The sequence below is a fragment of the Lithobates pipiens genome, unplaced genomic scaffold (assembly GCF_037356315.1).
Source record: "Lithobates pipiens isolate NorthernLeopardFrog02 unplaced genomic scaffold, aLitPip1_a1.2 Scaffold_18, whole genome shotgun sequence".
Lineage (NCBI taxonomy): Eukaryota > Metazoa > Chordata > Amphibia > Anura > Ranidae > Lithobates > Lithobates pipiens.
In genome coordinates, this window is record NW_027507758.1 from 113,359,179 (window position 1) to 113,378,070 (window position 18,892).

An 18,892-nucleotide genomic window follows, 5' to 3' on the forward strand; every position below is an offset into this window, starting at 1 on the left:
CGTAAACGCGATCCGAAAATTGGAAGAAAAATACCACTTTCGATGCAATCATACAATAATCGGATCGTTAGTACAGAGCTTTCGAGAGCCGATCATGACAATTCATCCGATATTAAATCGGACACGCATAAACATTTTCCTCGTATGATACCAGATTGTACGATTTTCGTTTAGTTAGTACAGTTGTTGTGTGAAAATATAATACAAATACATTACAACACATGACAGTTCCGATTTTTATTTTTTTTCTGTCGTACGAGAATTTTCGGGATTTTAGTAACCTATTCAATTTCTGTCGTCCGATTTTTGGATCGTGTGTACGGGCCATAAGTGGTAGCCATAGAAGGCGGTCATCTTTTGTACTGGCTTTTTACTTGTCAGTACGTGTATCAGCTTTATTATAATCAAATGAGAATGACGCGGTGATAAATATTTTTATACATTAGCCACTATCAAAATATTAAATTTTTCTTGTAATATTAATTCAGAAAGTCACAGATTATATTTGAATGTCATGATGACTTACCATATCTATGATAACATTTTATCAGGCATGTACCAAAAGTAATGAAAAGGTGGGCATAACTTTTTTTTATTAACTTACATACAGTAGGTCGGTCAAATTTCACTTGTTGCTAGAGTAACTCTTCCTCCTATAGCAGGGATCTCCAAGCTTTCTAAACGCAAGGCCAGTTTACTGTTCCTCTGACTTTAGGGGGGCTGGAGTGTGGCCAGTGGGAGTAGAAAATGTCGTGGCATCAGTGGGGATATCAAGGGGAAAAATAGTGCCCCATCATTGTTGTCAGTTGGAGAAATAATGCCCCATCATTGGTGTCACTGGGAGGAATCATGCCCCCATTATTGGTGTCAGTGGGAGGAATAGTGCCCCAAGGGCCGGATAAAGGTAAGCAAAGGGCCGCAGTTTGGAGGCCCTTTCTCTATAGTATTTATTGCAGATAAATAATGGATTTCAAGCAGAAACAATGTATCTTTGAGTTCCACTTACTGAACTTGTGTTAGTGGTCTCAGTTGATGATCTCCCACTGTGAGGTTTTTCATCATTGCTGGTTTCCCCATCTTCTTAATCCATCTGTGCACATTGATCTTGTCAGTGTTGTCATCTCCATAAACGTTCCGTAGCCTTCTGCCGAAGTCAGAGAGCCTGTACCCCTCCATCAAGAACTTAATGACAGCATGTTGCTTCTGCTTGGAGTTTACTATTTACCCGCAGTGAAAAAGAAGAGTTGCTATAGTGAAATAATTACTCCACCAACGTGTGAAATTTGAAAAACCTATGTAAGTTAATAAAAATAGTATGCCCAATTTAGCATTATGTCTGGTACAGTCCTCGTGTGTGTGTGTGTGTATATGTGTATATATATATATATATATATATATATATATATATATATATATATATATATATTTTTTTTTTTTATGCAATGATCATTTTATGAAAACTTTGTGTCCCCACAGTTTTTATATATTTAAGAATGAGTGCAGCGCAACATCAATAATGTCCTTCAGTTTCTAAAATACCCACCAAGGAACCACAAGTCCCAGAAAGGAAATAGGGGAAACCACATGAGAAAATGACTCCAATTTACTAGTAGTGAGTGACAATCCCTCCACCGGCTGAAAAGTGAACGCTTAACAGAACGAGTGGACCCCTCAATCGCCAGGAAGTCAAATACACTTGTCTCCACAGGAGAATTGAAAATGGATCGCCAGCACTCCCGTAGTGTAGAACAGCCTATATGTTAATGTGAAGCTGTCTCAAACGCTTTATAAGTGTATCCTTGATGCATGGAACAAAGGCGTCAATATAACCATATACCCCATTCCTGTTGGATGGACTCAGCTCCTGCAGCTGTTACTCCAACAGCTGTGGAGGGATTGTTACTCATTACTATTGGATTAGAGTCATCTTCTCACATGGTTTCCCTATTTCCTTTCTGGGACTTGTGGTTCCTTGGGGGATATTTTGGAAACTGAAGGACATTATTGATGTTGCGCTGCACTTATTTTTATTTTTATATGGATCTGAGGTGATGTGATCAACCTGAAGTGTCCAGCTTGCAACTTTTTGTAAATGCATTGTCTGCGCTGATTGTCTTATATCAAGGTTAGGCAACCTCGGCACTCCAGTTGTGGTGAAACTACAGATCCCATCATGCCTCTAGGAGTCATGCCTGTGATTGTCAGGGCCTTGCAATGTTTCATGTGACTTGTAGTTTCACCACAGCTGGAGGGCAAGGTTGCCTACCCCTGTCTTTTATATATTATACATTTTTTATAAATTGTCCCACTATTTGCTATCAATAGGTAATCATCAGCTATCAAAACAAGAAGATGATGATTTTTTTAACAGCAGTAGTGACCTCACAGTCTCCATCACTGATTCAGATGAGATGTCTGCTGATGAACTCCTTGAGGCCATAGATGGGAAAGAAGGGTATTCTACAAATGCTCAGAAATCTAAAGCAGAGAATGTGGAATGGATATCTAACCAAAGCCTTACTGACCAACATTTGGAAAGTACAAAAGATCAAAATTCACATGAGGAGTCTTCATCTGTATCTACAATAAGCAGGTAAGTCTAGGAACTATATAACAAAGTATCTTTTACAATTGGTTCTTAAAATGAAACTATAGCCAACACTTTTTTTCCCCCTCTGGCTCCCACTGAGAGACACAGGAATTCTGAAACCTTTGAGTTGCACTGCTTTCTAGCATAGTCTTTGACTTCCCTGGGTATAACCCCTCCTATTACCAACATGCCCTAAAGAGGCATGCCTTAAAAGGGCTCTGGCCTTTCTTCTCTTGTGGGTCACAGGAGTGCATTTCGTTCTGCATTTCTGTGACCCAGATTAATTTGACAGCAGGCTAAAGCCCACTGTAGACATCCCAAAACCATGGGAATTTAAGTAGAACTAAAGGCAAAACCTTTTGGATAGAGCAAGGGGGGGATAATAATCCTTGTCAGTTTTTTTTTTTTTTGCCATCGTTTTCCACTGTCAGCATGCGGGGATATGAACTCGAAACTGCATGGCTGTCAAATTGGTACCTGCTGTGTCTGTGCAGCCACTGCGTCCTAGTATACAAATACGACTGCCTGCATGTGGATGCATTGAACACCTGTGTGGGCAAGGATGGTCCTCTGCACAGGTGTACAGATAGGTACACTCATGTGAATGAGGCCTTAAAGTAAATCCCACATTTTTGGGTTCTCACCAGAACAGGAGTAGTGGTAATAAGGATCCATCAGGATCGGACATGCTTGCCTGAGGCTCCGCACTGCTTGGGTCCACACAGCCACTCATAGAAAATGACGGACTTGATACTACTCCCCCATTGCCTCTTTCCTTCCCAGAGCCAGTCCCGGTGCGCACAGGATGGTGTACGGCCTGCAGCATGTTTCAAATCTATTTTGGAGGTGCTTGCACGGGCCTTGTCCAAGATAGCGGCAGCATCAGCCTCTCTGCCCTGCGGCCCGCTAAACAGCTCCAGGCTATCCCTGCAGCAGATGGTCAGTCAGACACAGACCTGGGGTTTACTGGGGTTTACTGACTTGGTGCCTCCTGACCTACTTATGCAGTTCGAACGGATGCTCACTAAGGCGCTCAAACAGACCTCTGATTGCGTAACTGACAAATTGTCCCAGGAAATCTGGGACAACGTACTGCTGAACATGAACAGGGAGTTGAAGACCTGGAAATCCACGCTCATAACCTCAAAGATGAGCCTGAGGCCCTCAGAGAGGAAAAACTGACACAGGACCTTGAGAACAGGGCCCAATGATCAAATCTGTGCATCCGCAGACTTCCTGAGTCCATCATTGATGTACAATCTAACGTAATGGCCCTTTTTCAAGAATTGGCCCCTGCAATATCAATTGAACACCTAGAAATGGACAGGGTCCATCAAGCCCTAGTCCCACGTCAGAGAGACAGTCCACCTCGTGACATCATTGCAAGACTACACTTTTATTGGTCTAAGGAGCAGCTCCTGTCCCCTGCTCGTAACAAAGATTCTCTAGTCTTTCAGGGACACTCATATCAGCTCATTCACGATCCAAGCCATCTGGACTCTTTAGATTGAAAAAATTTCCCAATTTTTAGTTTTTTTTGCAGCCCATGTGGTGCTCTGGTTGGAGGTTTCACTTCTCCGACTTGACCACTCTGCTGTGAATAGAGCAGACTCCTCCTGCTTGCTGGTTCATTACTGCTTTTTTTCCTGTCAACTGGCTCTTCTGGCCTGCGGATCCTCTGCACCTAAGGATTTACTGTTTATGGGGCCAATCTAAATACAATACGTATGTTATTTCCCCCTTGCCTCGTAGCCCCTTTCTCCCTACCCCTTCCTCCCCTTGCTTCTCTCCCTACCCCTTTCCCTCCCTTACCCTTAACCTTCCATCTTTCACCTTTTAAACACCCCCTTTTTTTTCTTTTTGCCTGCCACCTTTGCAGACTCTCCTTCCCAGGTCGATGTTTTTTGTTTAACTGGCTGATATGATACCTCTCTATATACTCTCAGACGTCATTTGTCTGCGCACCTTGGAACCTACCCCAACTCCTATTTTTGGTTATTTAAAATGGCTCATTGCTTTTCATTTTATTTCTGACGTTGTTTTACCATGTCATGTCCCATTCTTCCCAACCATGTTCCATCCTGGGAGTAGCCCATTAGCCTAGGTACGCTTAATATCTCTAATAAAAAACAGCCAAAGGCCAAACGCTGCGCTAGAGAAGGGATATGAATGTCCAAACAACAGAAATAAAAATAAATCAGTCTGTAGAGCAGCCAGCACTTCGAGTTTTAGAATACAAGAAAACCCCTAAATCATTGACGTAAAAAAAAGTGCAGCGCTAAGTGATAAAACAATAGTGAAAAGAAAAATTTACATAAATAATAATATATCAAGAAATATGCTGGATTAATAGCACAAGCACTGCTTAAATATAGTAAATTTGCACACTGGAATTAGGCATATATATTAAACATAAAAAAAACAATATTGTTTAAAGTGAATATCTGGTGGAAAAATGCGAAAAGTGAAGACTAAGGCAGGAGTCCTAAAAGGTGAAAGTATAGTGAAAATCAGTCCATAGATACAAGTCCTTAGGTGAATTGCCAACGGAGATCAGTGAGTATGAAATCCCTTTGCCAAGTGACAAAACACCCAAGAAGTGAGCAAATATTCCCCTTACCGACAAAGACTAATAGAATGGTCTCAGCAAGCCCAGGGAATTCGGTCTCCCAAAAACCTATGCTGCAATACAGCCGATTTACGGATCGGTACCACTCAGGGAATATAAATAATAAAAGCTCCCATTGTGTAGTATTTAAATAAAGAATTTAATAAAAATAAATAAATTGCACTTACAAGAAAGTTGCAACATATATCGGTGTTCCATAACACTCCCTGCTCGCTGTCCTCCGCAAACCTACGCCTCCAACGCGGCAAACGTGATGACGATACCTACTCTGACTCCCTTTGGGAGGTGCTCTGACGTCATCACGTTTGCCTCATTGGAGGTGTAGCTTTGCGGAGGCCTCGATGCTCCCAATCACTGAAATTAGGGTTATATCTATTGCTATGTTCCTCCTGCTACAGCTATGTTGCATGTTGTGTTAGAACTTTTATGGTGTTACAATTTTTTTCTAGGTTCCTGTGAACCCTTATATATATGTTTACAGACCCCAGCCGCTCTATAATCTCCCTTACCCTCCGTATTTCCCCTCATTCTTCTCCCCTCCCCCTTTCCCCCTCCTTCCCTTCCCATATGTGTGTGTGTGTGTGTGTGTGTGTGTGTGTGTGTGTGTGTGTGTGTGTGTATATATATATATATATATATATATATATATATATATATATATAATGTGTCCGCTCCTTTATGGTCTAGCAATCGAGCCCCTAGCCTATCTGATCCGTGCCGATCCCAACATTTGTTTGTCATCCCTACTGATTTCTACTCTCAATCTTCAACTCCTAGATGACTTTGGCTGCATCTTGGGCCTAAAGGTCAACCCTTTTAAATCCACAGCTCTGAATATTTCTATACCCCCTGATGAGCTAGTCCAATTACAGAGTGCTTTGCCATTAACCTGGTCTTCCCATACCATCTCATATATTGGAATTAAATTGACTGCAAGCCTATCTGATCTTTATTCAGCTAATTACCCTCCTATGTTGACCCACTTTACCAATCTCATGATCAAATGGTCTAACCTTCCACTAGCCTGGATGGACAGGATTACAGTGGTCAAGATGGCCATCCTTTCTAAGATGGGTGCTGCCTATCTTGGTTCCGGGCTATTTCCTTTGTTTGTTACAATAGTGCGCATCCTCTTTTATATTTGGAGTTCCATCAGTCCTTGCTTTTCCGGCCATACTCTATGTATCCAAGCTGGGAGGTATCTTGGGCCCCCCTTACTTTACAAAGTACTTCTATGCTGCCCAATTGGCCGAACTACCCAAGTATCATGCTACCTCTGATATACCCTTATGGGTAGCTTTAGAGTCTGTTGAGTGTGACCCCCCTCTCATTTGCTAACCTCCTTTGGCTTCCGCCCTCTGACCTTCGCACCATACTCAATCCGATTACAGATCAATCCCTTTCCTTGTGGGACCACCTCAAGTCAATCACCCCATAACCCTATGTTAACCTTTCTCCACAACCCTGCTTTCTACCCAGCCTGAATCTCTCTATCCCCTTATTTTTGGCCTGGTCATCAGCGAACCTCTTCCAGGCTTATAAATTTCTACTTGCTACTGGAATCAAGCCATTCCTCTCTTTGTGAATCGCATGGCATTCCTTCCTCCAAAATTTTCCGTTACCTTCAAATCAAGCACTTTCTTACACCCTTGATACCCAGAGGCCCCTTTGCTTCCTCCTTGTCCTGCTTTGAGCAAGCCTGTAAAAGTGAACCTCATAGACGAGGCCTAATATCTTCTCTTTATTCCCACCTTCTAAACACTGGATCTTCCTCTACCATTTCTATGTCACCAAGTGGGAAAGAGACTTAGGACTAACACTAAATATAGCTGACTGGAACCAGATCTGCCAACTAAGTCCTCTTCATAGAATATTGTGGTATTAGAGACCAATTATAAAGTCCTAACCTGCTAGTATTTGGTCCCTGCCAGGATCGCTAAGTACGTATGTCCCTCATTATCCTTAACTGTTTTCGCAGTTGTAAAACTTTAGTGGACACTGTGGGTGACACATTATCTTCCACCTAACTTTGATCAGTCCCTATTGCTCCCTTTGCTAGCAACTACCTTTTATTCTTTTTAGGGTTACAGTTTAGGCCTCCTCTAGAAGTACCTGGCGCTTTCCCTCTCTCTTTCCACAGCCCCCCCCCCTTTTTTTCCTGCCCTTTCTCCTCTATGTCTTTCTTTGCTTTTTTATTTTTCTCTTACTCTTCTCTCTCAACCCTCTTTTCCCTCTCTATCTGATCATTTGACATTGGAGGCTAATGTCATCCATTTGAGCAATAACCCCCTCCCCCCCTTTTTATTATAATTTTTTTTTTACATGCTTAAGTTGCACTGTCCCTGAGTTGATGGCTTAAGCCCATCCTCCCCCATAGAATGTATGGGGAGATAAAAAAAAAAGTCTGCCTTTATAATCACTTTAAGCTGGCCATAGGCAGTTCAAAAATAAAATGTGGTTAGAAAAATGAACATATTCCTCCATCCGCCTCACTGTGTGGGTTCCCCAGTCCCCCCTGTTGAGAAATGTTATCTTGACAACGGGACCCAGCACTCTGAATACACTGATCAACAGCTGCAGCTGATTGGCAGATCAACAATAATACTTGTCCATTCAACAGACCTTAATCTAGCAATCTACTTTTGTTGAACATCAAATTAAATTTGGCTGGTACCTGCTGAACCAGTCGCATTTTGATATCTCTATGGCCTGCTTTACATCTTCTAAGTTCTATTGGTCAAGTGTCTGCCTCAGCTAATGCTGGTTTTATTAAATAAGTTCTGCAAGCAGCTGTTTAATGCCCTCGGCTTCCCTTTTGCCTTGGTGTGCTGGTTCGCCTGTATTGTTTTGCCTATCCCTTAAATCAGACTGCTTTTACATGTCTCTTGGTTGCTTAATATCCATAAAACTGTGTTCCTTAATGAACAATATTGAAAACAGCATTGTTGTACATGCAATAAATTCCTTTTCTTGGGGTCCATTGAGGGACACAGCTCCCTTTCCTCTTATATCTTCTCCTCTTTGGACAGCTTACTAAACCTGAGCAAGTGTGAGGTAGGAGGGGATATAGACTTGAGGATTCTGCCTTCAGTTTCTATGCGTTTAGTGCCCATTTCTCCTGCAGGTGGCAGTGTAACCCATGGCTGCTTTATATCCATCAAGCTGTGTTCCTTACTGGATGTTGGAAAAAGGATTTTATGACGAGTACACAAACAATATCTTTGCTGACCTGCATTTTAGGTGCACATCAAATGCAGGAAAATTGTACCCATTGACGTGAGCCCTAACAGAAATCTGGCCCTGGTATTTGGGCTTTTTTTTTTTCCTACTGTGTCCTTTTATTACGTTCGTTATGTTTTTTTTTTGTATTCTTATCCATTTTGTCGTTATGATCCTGTTTGTTTTTTCTTGATGTTTTCTAAAAAAAATTTTTATCTAGCTTCGACTCCTATCTTGTGTGATTTTCTCAGCCTGGGAGAATAGTAGTTGAGGTTGTATACTTTAGGCTCAAATTACTTTTAAACTCCATTTAAATTTGTGCAATTTTTCATGCGACTTTGGACATGAAAGTCGCATGACAAGTCACACGCCATTCTTTTCAATGGCACCCATTCAAATCAGTGCGGTTTTGAAATAATGCTTGAGTTACTTTGCGATTCTTGATGCAACTTCCATTGAGTATAAAGTCTGATCAATTTCACACTGAAAGTCACATCAAAGTCGACTGTGGAGGCTAATGTAAATGGAGCCTAATGCCCCATACACACGGTCGGACATTTCGACCACAAAATCTGTCTGATTTTTTCCAAAGGATTTTGGGCCAAATTTGTCTTGCATACACAGGGTCGCACAAAGTTGTCGGAACTTCCGATCGTTCGGAACGAGGTGACGTCAAACACGTACATCGGGAGTATAAACAGGCCAGTAGCCAATAGCTTTCGTCTCTTAGTTTATTCTGAGCATGTGTGACACTTTGTCCGTCGGAATTTAAACAATTGGATTTTGTTGTTGGAAAATTTTAGATCTTGCTCTCAAACCTTGTGCGTTGGAAAAATCCATCGGAAAAAGTCCGATAGAGCTTTAGGGGCTTTAGTCTATATTGTCAGCACCCAACCACAGAAAACTCATCACACACAGTCCACTTCCTTTCGTCACTTACTACATTTGAGACGGGAATTGGAGAGGAGCAGAAAATGAGAGGTATTATCTCTTTACTGCCCCCTACGGGATGTCCTATAAGACAAAATGCTCATCTGACCTTGTGGCAGGTGTGACCTAGTTGCTGCTGTGATTTGTAGGTAAATATAAATCTTGATCTAATAAGAAAACTGTCAAGTCTTGTGCCTTTTTTACATGTTGTCCTTTTCTAGAAAAAATGCAATAATTTAAGGGATGTGTCCTATTTACATTTTTAATAAAAGCACTGACAGTCATTGTTAAAGTAAAATATAATTGCAGTGCTTGTGCTGCCAAGAGAAAACGGTACCCCCCCCCCCCTCTCCATCTCCTGCGCAGCTTCAGCTGGATTGAAGAGGGCCATGCACAGATGTATTGTCCTCAATAGAATGTAACAGATATAATTCAAGCTGTCAGCTTAATCAGACTGTTTCCAGGAAGCAACCTGTAAAAGAGTGGAACCTCTTGTTTGCTGACCTCTGATCCCGAGCCTGCTGCAGATTGTCATAAATTCTGTTCTTCTTTCTGTTAGTGTCCCTTCCTTACCCTCCTCCTTTATTATTATCATCCCTTTAAGCAGCACCCAGAAAGACCACCCAGACATAATCACAATGGTGGAAAATTAGCTATCTAGCCAAATAAAAGTTTGGTGAGATTGGTTAAGGAAGCAATGAAAATCCCTGCTTAGTGGCACATAGGTTATAATGTAGTTTTTTTTTTTTTAACCTAAAACAAATGCCCTGTTGATGCCACGCACAGCTGTTTGCAAACTCATCAGTGAATTGTCTTAATTATGTCTTGCCAGACAAAGTCCTTCAAGCTGCATGCGTTTTGTCAGTTTAAATTTTTATTTTACAGACCAAAATAATGGTTTTATAATTCTGATCAAGAAATCGGCTTCAAAGCAAGCCAGATTTGTGTGTGGCAAGGCAGAAATCTGATTCTTGTAGTGCCTATTTACGTTAAACCCTACACAAAGCAGGCGGTCTGGAAGTGAGGCCTGAATGGCTATTTACAACGCTGTAAAAAGGATTAACAGATTTCTATTGTCACCATGTTTAAATCTTAATTTGCATTATTAAACAACTGAAGCCTTCACCAAATCCTCATTTGTCCAGCACAACAAGTAGATATGTGTGTCTGCAGGTGGTCCTGAGATCTGATCTCTTACCAAGAGATGGCTGGCACTTTGTGCCTCGCTGCTGATCAATTGTTCCTGCCTCTCAAGACTCTAGCGGATGCACTGGCAAGTACCTCTGCACTCCTACAAATTATTAATTATCAGCTCGCCTCTTTATGTTTGAAGGATTTATATATTATGATCCCTAATCATATTTTTTATAAATTTGCTGCACGACAGGCAAACACATTAAGATGTTCAAGTCCACTTGAGAACAAGAGGCCTACCCTAGCGATCCTCACAGCCATTATACCCCTGTTATTGATATTGCAGGTACGCTGCAGTCAATGATAAAGTGAATTTTCAATAAAAAGGTCAATATAAAGGTCTGCTTTACTGTTAGACCCCCCTGCCCCCCAAATAAGACAAAAAAACTACTAAAAAGTTATTACATAAAACAATTTAAAAATACTTCCCTTCTCCCTGTCTTCCATGAGAATGCATGCCAGCCCTTTTCAGGGATTCTGAGTGCCAAGCTTTCCTGTAAGGGTATGGTAATATTTTTTTCCATTTTTTTAAAAATTTTTTGTACATTATTATTATTATTTTCTAAGCTATTTCTGCTTGAAGGGTTGGGGGGGGGGGGGGGGACAAGATTGTAACCTCTCTTGGGGGTCTGAATGTGATCTAAGATGACGGAAGCAGAGAAAGAAGTAGAGCACATGATTCAGGGAGTAAGCTACTGATACTGTATTAAGTTGCGACACATCCGATAACCAGGGCTGCCAGTATTCTGTCTTGAAAGGAATAGATAAAAAATTGTGTTGCTTACCCCAAGTGGAAACTTTGGCAAATTGGAAAAAGTTCTCCAACCAGCTTGATTGACCACACACACACTACTGTGCAAACGTTTTGGGAAGGTGTGAAGAAATGCTGTAAAATAAGAATGCTTTCGAAAAATATATATTTTAATTGTTTATTTTTCTCAATCTACAAAATGTGAGTGAACAGATGAAAAATCTAAATGAAATCAATATTTGGCCTGTCTATCTTTTTGGCTTCAAACCAGCATCGATTCTTACACTAGCACACTTTGTACACTTGTACAAAGTCGGGAAATTTGTAGGATCAATTTCATATGCAGGCTGAGAACCAGTCATTAACTGAAACAGAAACGGCTGTGTAGGAGGCTTAAAACTGGGTGAGGAACAGCCAAACTCTACTGCTAAGCTGAGGTTGTTTTAGACAGTTTCATGTCACAGGTCATACTCTATGGCAAGACAGAGCACGCCAACGAGAAACAAGGTAGTTACTGTATACTGCATCAGCAAGGTCTTTCCCAGTACAAACAAATGACCATGGCCTCCACATATAACTGGCCTTTGCAGCAAGGAGGATATGGTAGGATGACACATGTCAAACAAAAAACAAAGAAAATTCCCAACCCAACTTACTGACCAGCCAACCAAATTATCCTGTGTAATAATATGCATTTAAAACAGGGGTTTAGTTTGCACACTTTTGTAAATACATGCATAAGCTACAGAATCAGTTCACAGTATTACCTGCAGTCCCAACTCTAAATTTTGAGACCCTCCATAGTAGAAGCACATGCATCATAATGGGTAGGCAGAGGGTAGGTGAGCCTGGAGAGAGCTCACTCCTCCTTAAAGCTTCAAAGGCACACTAGACACCCAGCAGATAGAACAATGGCAGCAAAGGTGCCCAGTGCATCCCCCCCCCCCCAGATTCCAACAATACAAGCAAATGGCTACCGCCCTACCTATAACTGGCCTTTGCAGCAAAGAGCACATATAAGGGTGAGGCATGTCAAACAAAAACAAAGAAGATTCCCAGCTCAATTTACTGTCCAGCCTGCAACCAACCAAATTATCCAGTCTGACAGTATGCGTTAAAAACGGGGGTTAATTTGCATACATTTGCAAATATATGCGTAAGCTGCAGAGCCACTTCACGGCACCCAAGTATTATCTCCAGTACCGCCCAGGCAAAGATTTCTAAGCAGACGGGTTTCACAATGTGCTGTTGAAACTCTTTTGAAGAAGCACAAAGAAATGTGCAACGATGAGGACTGTAGACGTAGTGGTCAGCCAAGGAAACTTAATACAGCAGATGAAAGATGCATTATGCTTATTTCTCTTCAACATCAGAAGATGTCCAGCAGTGCCACCAGTACAGAACCGGCAGAAACCAGTGGGATTCAGGTACACCCATCTACTGTCCAGAGAAGTCTAGCCAAAAGAGATCTTCATGGAATATTTGGGGCCGAAAAGCCGTACCTTTGATGTGGAAACAGGGCCAAGGGGCTCAACTATGCATGAAAACTGGCAGCAGGTTCTCTGGATTGATGAGCCCAAATTTTAAATATCTGGCTGTAGTAGAGGCAGTTTATTCGCCAAAGAGCTGGATAATGGTACAGTAATGAGTGTCTGCAGACAACAGTGAACAATGGTGGAGGTTCATTGTAAGTTTGGGGCTGTATTTCTGTAAATGGAGTTGGAGTTTTGGTCAGGATCAGTGGTGTCCTCAGTGCTGAGAAATACAGGCAGATCATGCCATACCATCAGGGAGGCGTGTTATTGGCACCAAATTTATTCTACAGCAGGACAACGGCCCCAAACATACAGCCAATGTCATTAAGAACTATCTTCAGTGTAAAGAAGAACAAGGAGCCGCAGAAGTGATGGTTTGGTCCCCACAGAACCCTGATCTCAACATTGAGTCCAGCTGGGATTACATGAATTGACAAATATTTGAGGCAGTCTATATCCACAGAAGATCTGTGGTTAGTTTCCTTAGATGTTTGGCTACCTGCTAAGTTCCTTCAAAGACTGTGTGTATAAAAGCAGGCGTTTGAGAAGCTTTCAAAATGCCTCTGAAATGCCTATGCAAATGATACAATGGACAGCACATAGTGCTGTTCACACTATAAAACTAGCACTTCATAAACGCTCTGGCAGGCAGTTGCGGTACCTTAAGATTTGTTTATTAAGTGTAATGGATAAGGCGTTTGTAGAACAGTTTTAATGCCAAATGCTTCAATACTGCCCAGTGGGCATTTGGGGAGCATTTTTAGCATCTTTAACTTAAAGTGGTTGTAAACCCTTACAAACCACTTTGACCTACTTGTAAGCCTAGGTTAAGGCTTACCTGTAGGTCCAAGAAATATCTCCTAAACCTATACGGTTTAGGAGATATTTACCCGAAGACAGCCGTAGACAGCGGCGCACTGGGCAGGGCCACAGATCGCGGCGATATGCCGCTAGTGTCGGCTCCCGTGCACATGCGCGGGAGTGACGTCATCACGGCTCCGGCGAATCACAGCGCCGGAGCCGCGAGACCCAGAACTTGCTCCGGGATCCATGGCAGCAGTGAAGAGGAGGACGGAGGACCGCATTGGGGGCTTCGTTCCCAGGTAAGTTATTCATAATGAGCTAGTATGCTATGCCTACTAGCTCATTATGCCTTTGCCTTGCAGGGTGTGTTTTTTATTATTTTTTTTCCCTTTACTTCCTCTTTAACGCCAATACTAATGCTATAGGAGTGTTTGTTAAGCATTAGAAATTAGGTCAAGTGTGAATAGGCCCTTGGTGTACCTAGAAGAACTGAAGAACGAATTCTGTTTTGAAGGCAAAGGGTGTTCACACCAAATATTGATTTTATTTGGTTTTCTCTTCTGTTCATTTTAGCCAGCCATAGACGGTTCAGATCTTGGCTGGTTCAGCAGGAGATTTCAACCATGCAGGCTGAATGTATCCAAGTCGATCGATCGATCGACCGACTTGGGTACAACCAGCCTGTTGGATTTTACATGTTATTATTGTTGGCGGCTGTTATAGCCACTAGCCAGAATCGCAGTGTTCTCCTGGCGGGGGCGGCTTCCCCCACTAGAAGAACACAACGGGTTTTATTTACTAAAGGCAAATCCACTTTGCACTACAAGTGCACTTGAAATTGCACTGAAAGTGCACTTGGAAGTGCAGTCGCTGTAGATCTGATGGGGGACATGTAAGGAAAAATAAAAAAACAACATTTTAGTTTACACATGATTGGATAATAAAATCATCAGAGCTTTCCCTCATTTCAGATATACCCCTCAGATTTGCAGCGACTGCACCTCAAAGTGCACTTTCTGTGCAATTTCAAGTGCACTTTGCACTTGTAGTTTGCACTTGTAGTGCGAAGTGGATTTGCCTTTCGTAAATAACCCCCAATGGCTCAATGTAAGGGATTCCCTCATCAACGCTGGCTGGTGTTGATGGCGGAATCGAGCAATTTGTTTTCTGAAACTCGTTGTTTTTCGCTGGTTTTACTTTTCCATTTTGGTAGTTGATAGCAATAAACTATTAATGCCTCTATTTCTGAAAGCATTCTTAATTTACAGCATTTTTTCACATCTGCATAAAACTTTTGCACAGTCGTGTACACATATCTCCAGGAGTAAAGAGCATTTCTTTCTATAGTGTGTACTTGCCTTGATCCAGAGCACCTAATGTGATTTCTGTATCCTCCTCTTATTCCTCTAATATGAGTCACTTCTAACAGTCTATGCTGACGCCAGACAATCCCAGGAGATGCCCCCCTTCCTCCCAGCATGCAGCAGATGATTGACAGCTTCAGCTGTGCATGTTTTCGTATGAGACTGTGCAGAGAGAGGTGTGTCTCCTTTCCCTCAATTCAGGTCTTCGATTATATTCAACTCTCTGCTCTATGCTGTTCACTTTGTGAAGCAAGATCCCCGCCCCCAGCCTTCTGGAGCTGAGAAATGCTGTTTAAATTCTGTTCTTTGAAAGGCTGTACAGGAGAGAGGGATGCAGAAAAATAGGTGCAACTTATACAGGACAGAGGGATGCAGATAAACAGGTACAACTTATGTAGGAGGATTTGTTTAAACTCCGTGTATCACGTGAGGCTAGTCACTTTAGTGGGTACAGTATATTTAAAAGTTTACAACCACTTTAAAGCTTCTCTTACAGTTTTTCTTTATAACTGATAATAACTTTTATTTGACCTAATAATGTGTTTTATATCATTTTGATTTTTAGAAATAGCTTGTCTGACAATGGATTCGTCCATTTGCTTCAATCAATAGAAGATATGATACTGCAAATTGGCTCCAATGACATGCAACTGTACCAGATTACTAGCCTACCCCCTACAAAGAAGGATTATCTTATAAAGTAAGTTTACTATGCAAGTTACAGTAAAAAAAAGTTTTTAGATTTTTTAAATGCACACAGTTTAACATTAACACACTGTGGTCATCTACAAAGCTATAGGTCTATAGGGTTACGTCTTCACAATCATTGCCATCTTTTCACAGATTTTCTTTCCTATTTTCTATTACACTTTGTGATTTTCTGCTGATCTGAAAAGATCACAGAGTGTCTAAAGAAGTATATACCTCCACCTATCTCTTGCCTTGAGTCATTCAAAACAGTTTGCACGTTGTATAAAATCTGCATAAAAACAGAATGCAATAATTTGCAAATCTCATAAACCCATAGTTTATTCGCAATAGAAAACATATCAAATGTACCTTTTCAGGTAAAAAAAATTTAATTTTTAAATTGATGGCAGCAACATGTCTCAAAAAAAGTTAGGACAAGGAGATGTTTACATCCTCTTCTTTTAACAAGACTCTGTAAATGTCTGGGAAATTAGGAGACCAGTTGCTGGAGTTTTGGTAAAGGAATGTTATCCCATTCTTGCTTATTTTTTGTTTCAAGATGTGCCAAAAATGTTTTAGATGGTGAAAGGTCTGGACTGCAGGTAGGCAATTTAAGCACCCTGACTGTCAGGTCACCTGAGGCCAGGTGACAGGAGCACCCCATTGGGGTCAGGAGTGCACCGCTGAGGTAGTGGACCCTATGGCTGACTGCTGCAGATGGAACTCTCTCTGGTTCAGGAAAGCAGGTACTCTGAAACGCCAACACAGATCACACTGGGAGTTAGAGCATGAAATTTCCCTGGGAGCGGAATCTAAGAGCCAGCGGGTGTTCACCAGGGCTCCTGATGGTGGGGATGGACTTTACTGCAGTCCGGCACCAGGTCGCAGCCCTCAGGATCTCCCAGCTCACGCTCGCAATAGACTACTGGAGGATAGAAAGGAAGCAGCAGACTGGAAAAACAAGGATTGTCAGGAGATGAGCCAAAAGGTCAGGGCAACAAGCAGGTTGTTTTTGCTATAATAAATATCCCCCAAAAATATATTTATAAATTTTTTTTTCCTTTTTTCTCAGTTTAGGCCGATACGTATTCTTCTACATATTTTTTGTAAAAAAATCAAAATAAGCCTTTATTGATTGGTTTGCGCAAAAGTTATAGCGTCTACAAAATAGGGGATAGTTTTATGGCATTTTTATTAATAATTTTTTGTTACTAGTAATGGCAGCGAACAGCGATTTTTATCGTGACTGCGACCATTATTGCGGACACATCCGACAATTTTGACACCTTTTTGGGACCATTGGCATTGTATATTTACTGTAAAAATGTCACTGCCAGTGAACGGGTTAACCACTAGGGGGTGGGAAGGGCTTAAGTGTGTCCTGGGCAGTTATTCTAACTGTCTGGGGGATGGGCTAGCAGTGACACGACACTGATCGCTGCTCCCAATGACAGGGAACAGACGATCAGTGTCCTGTCACTAGGCAGAACTGGGAGATGCTGTTTACATTGGCATCTCCCCATTTTTCAGCTCCGTGACACAATTGCGGGTATCCTATCGGCGAACGAGTCTGCGGGTCCCACGGGCACGGTCACAGAGCTCGCGGCAGGCACGCGTACACGGCAGGAAATTCAAAGTAACATACAGGTACGTTACTTTGCCCAGCCATGCCAGTCTGCCAACGTATATTTGCTGACAGCGGTCGGCAAGTGGTTAAGCAGCCAGGTGAGAGGCGCCCAGTTTTTTAAGCTGATCACACAGAGAGGTAAGCAGACAGGAATGTTACTGCAGATCCATGACAGTACCCCTCCCCCCTCTTATGAGGCCTCCCCCTCTTGGGCCCCGGCTTGGAGGGAAACCTCAGATGAAACCTCCTCAACAGACGAGGCGCAAAGACATCAGGTGCAGTGATCTAAGACCTCTCCTCAGGATCAAACCCTTTCAAATGCTCAAGGTATTGAAGAATGCCTTTACAGAGCCAGGAATTCAGAATTTTGTTTAGAGGTTATAGTGTAATGGCCAATGAGCCAAACTTCAGAGAAGGAACTGGAGCTGCTTGATGCTTCTGGTGGAGAGCCAGACTTTGTCCCATAGGGAAGGTGGTTTATGCCTGCAACGGTCGGCAAACCTTTGAATTTGCCAGCAGCTGTCCGGAGGGAATCGTGAACAACACCCCAAATAGAATTGAAAGACTCCTGAGCTGTAGCCAAAGCTGGAATGTCTGGAGAAAAGGTCATAGGAAGAGAGAGTTGAGGGTGTTTTTCAGAAACTGTGAAAAGGGGTGTCTTCTGAGGACTGTTGTTTACATGATTGTTGTGAAAGAATTCTGACCACGGGAGTAGAGAAGACCAATTGTAATGATGAGCAGAGACTAAAGTGCGGAGAAAGACTATCAACTCCCGATTAACCCTCTCAGTCTGTCCATTGGATTGAGGGTGGTAAGAAGAGGAACAATCCAAGACAATATTGAGGGATTTGCAAAAGGCTCTCCAAAAACGAGAAGTAAATTGAACACCCCTGTTGCAAACAATATGAGAAGAAACCCCATGGAGGCAGACAATTTCTCAAACAAAAATGGTAACCGAAGCAGGAGCATAAGGATCTTGGCTCTTAGCTCAGTGGGGACAAAGGTCTTGCCAGGAGGATTTTTTGACTCCAGGGTGGTAGAATAGGTAAGAATGCATGAGGTTGGAATGATCGTCTCAGGTTCAGGGGTAGACTCCTCATCGAAAGTGTCAAATGACCTAGAGAGTGCATCAGTCTGACTGTTGCAGGAACCAGGTTTGTACGTAATCATGTAATTAAAATGGGAAAAGAAAAGACTCCACCTGGCCTGTCTGGGATTCAGACTTTTGGCATTTTGTAAGTACTGCAGATTCTTATGATCATTGAACATTGTTATGGAGTGAAGGGAACCCTCCAAGAGATGACACCACTCCTCTAACACCAATTTAATTGCAAGAAATTTCCAATCACGAACAGCATAATTTTTCTCTGCCTGCCTTTTTGAAAATGAAGGCACATGGTTGACTTTACTTCCTTAACCACTTGCCGACCGCCGCACGACGATGTACGTCGACAGAATGGCACGGGCAGGCATATGGGCGTACATGTACGTCCCTGCCTTCCCGCGGGTGGGGGGCCCGATCGGGCCCCCCCCGGTGCCAGCGGCGGTCGGATTCCGTG

General features: G+C 42.3%; 1 protein-coding gene across 2 annotated transcripts in view; it reads left to right on the plus strand.

The window, feature by feature from the left end:
* Positions 1–18,892, plus strand: part of KIZ (kizuna centrosomal protein) — a 286,874-nt gene that overhangs the window by 57,934 nt on the left and 210,048 nt on the right. For both annotated transcript variants that reach the window (XM_077486023.1, XM_077486024.1), the window contains exons 5-6: positions 2,326–2,593; positions 15,582–15,716. In XM_077486023.1, coding sequence (XP_077342149.1) covers positions 2,326–2,593; positions 15,582–15,716 — 403 coding nt within the window. The remainder of the gene's footprint in view (positions 1–2,325; positions 2,594–15,581; positions 15,717–18,892) is intronic.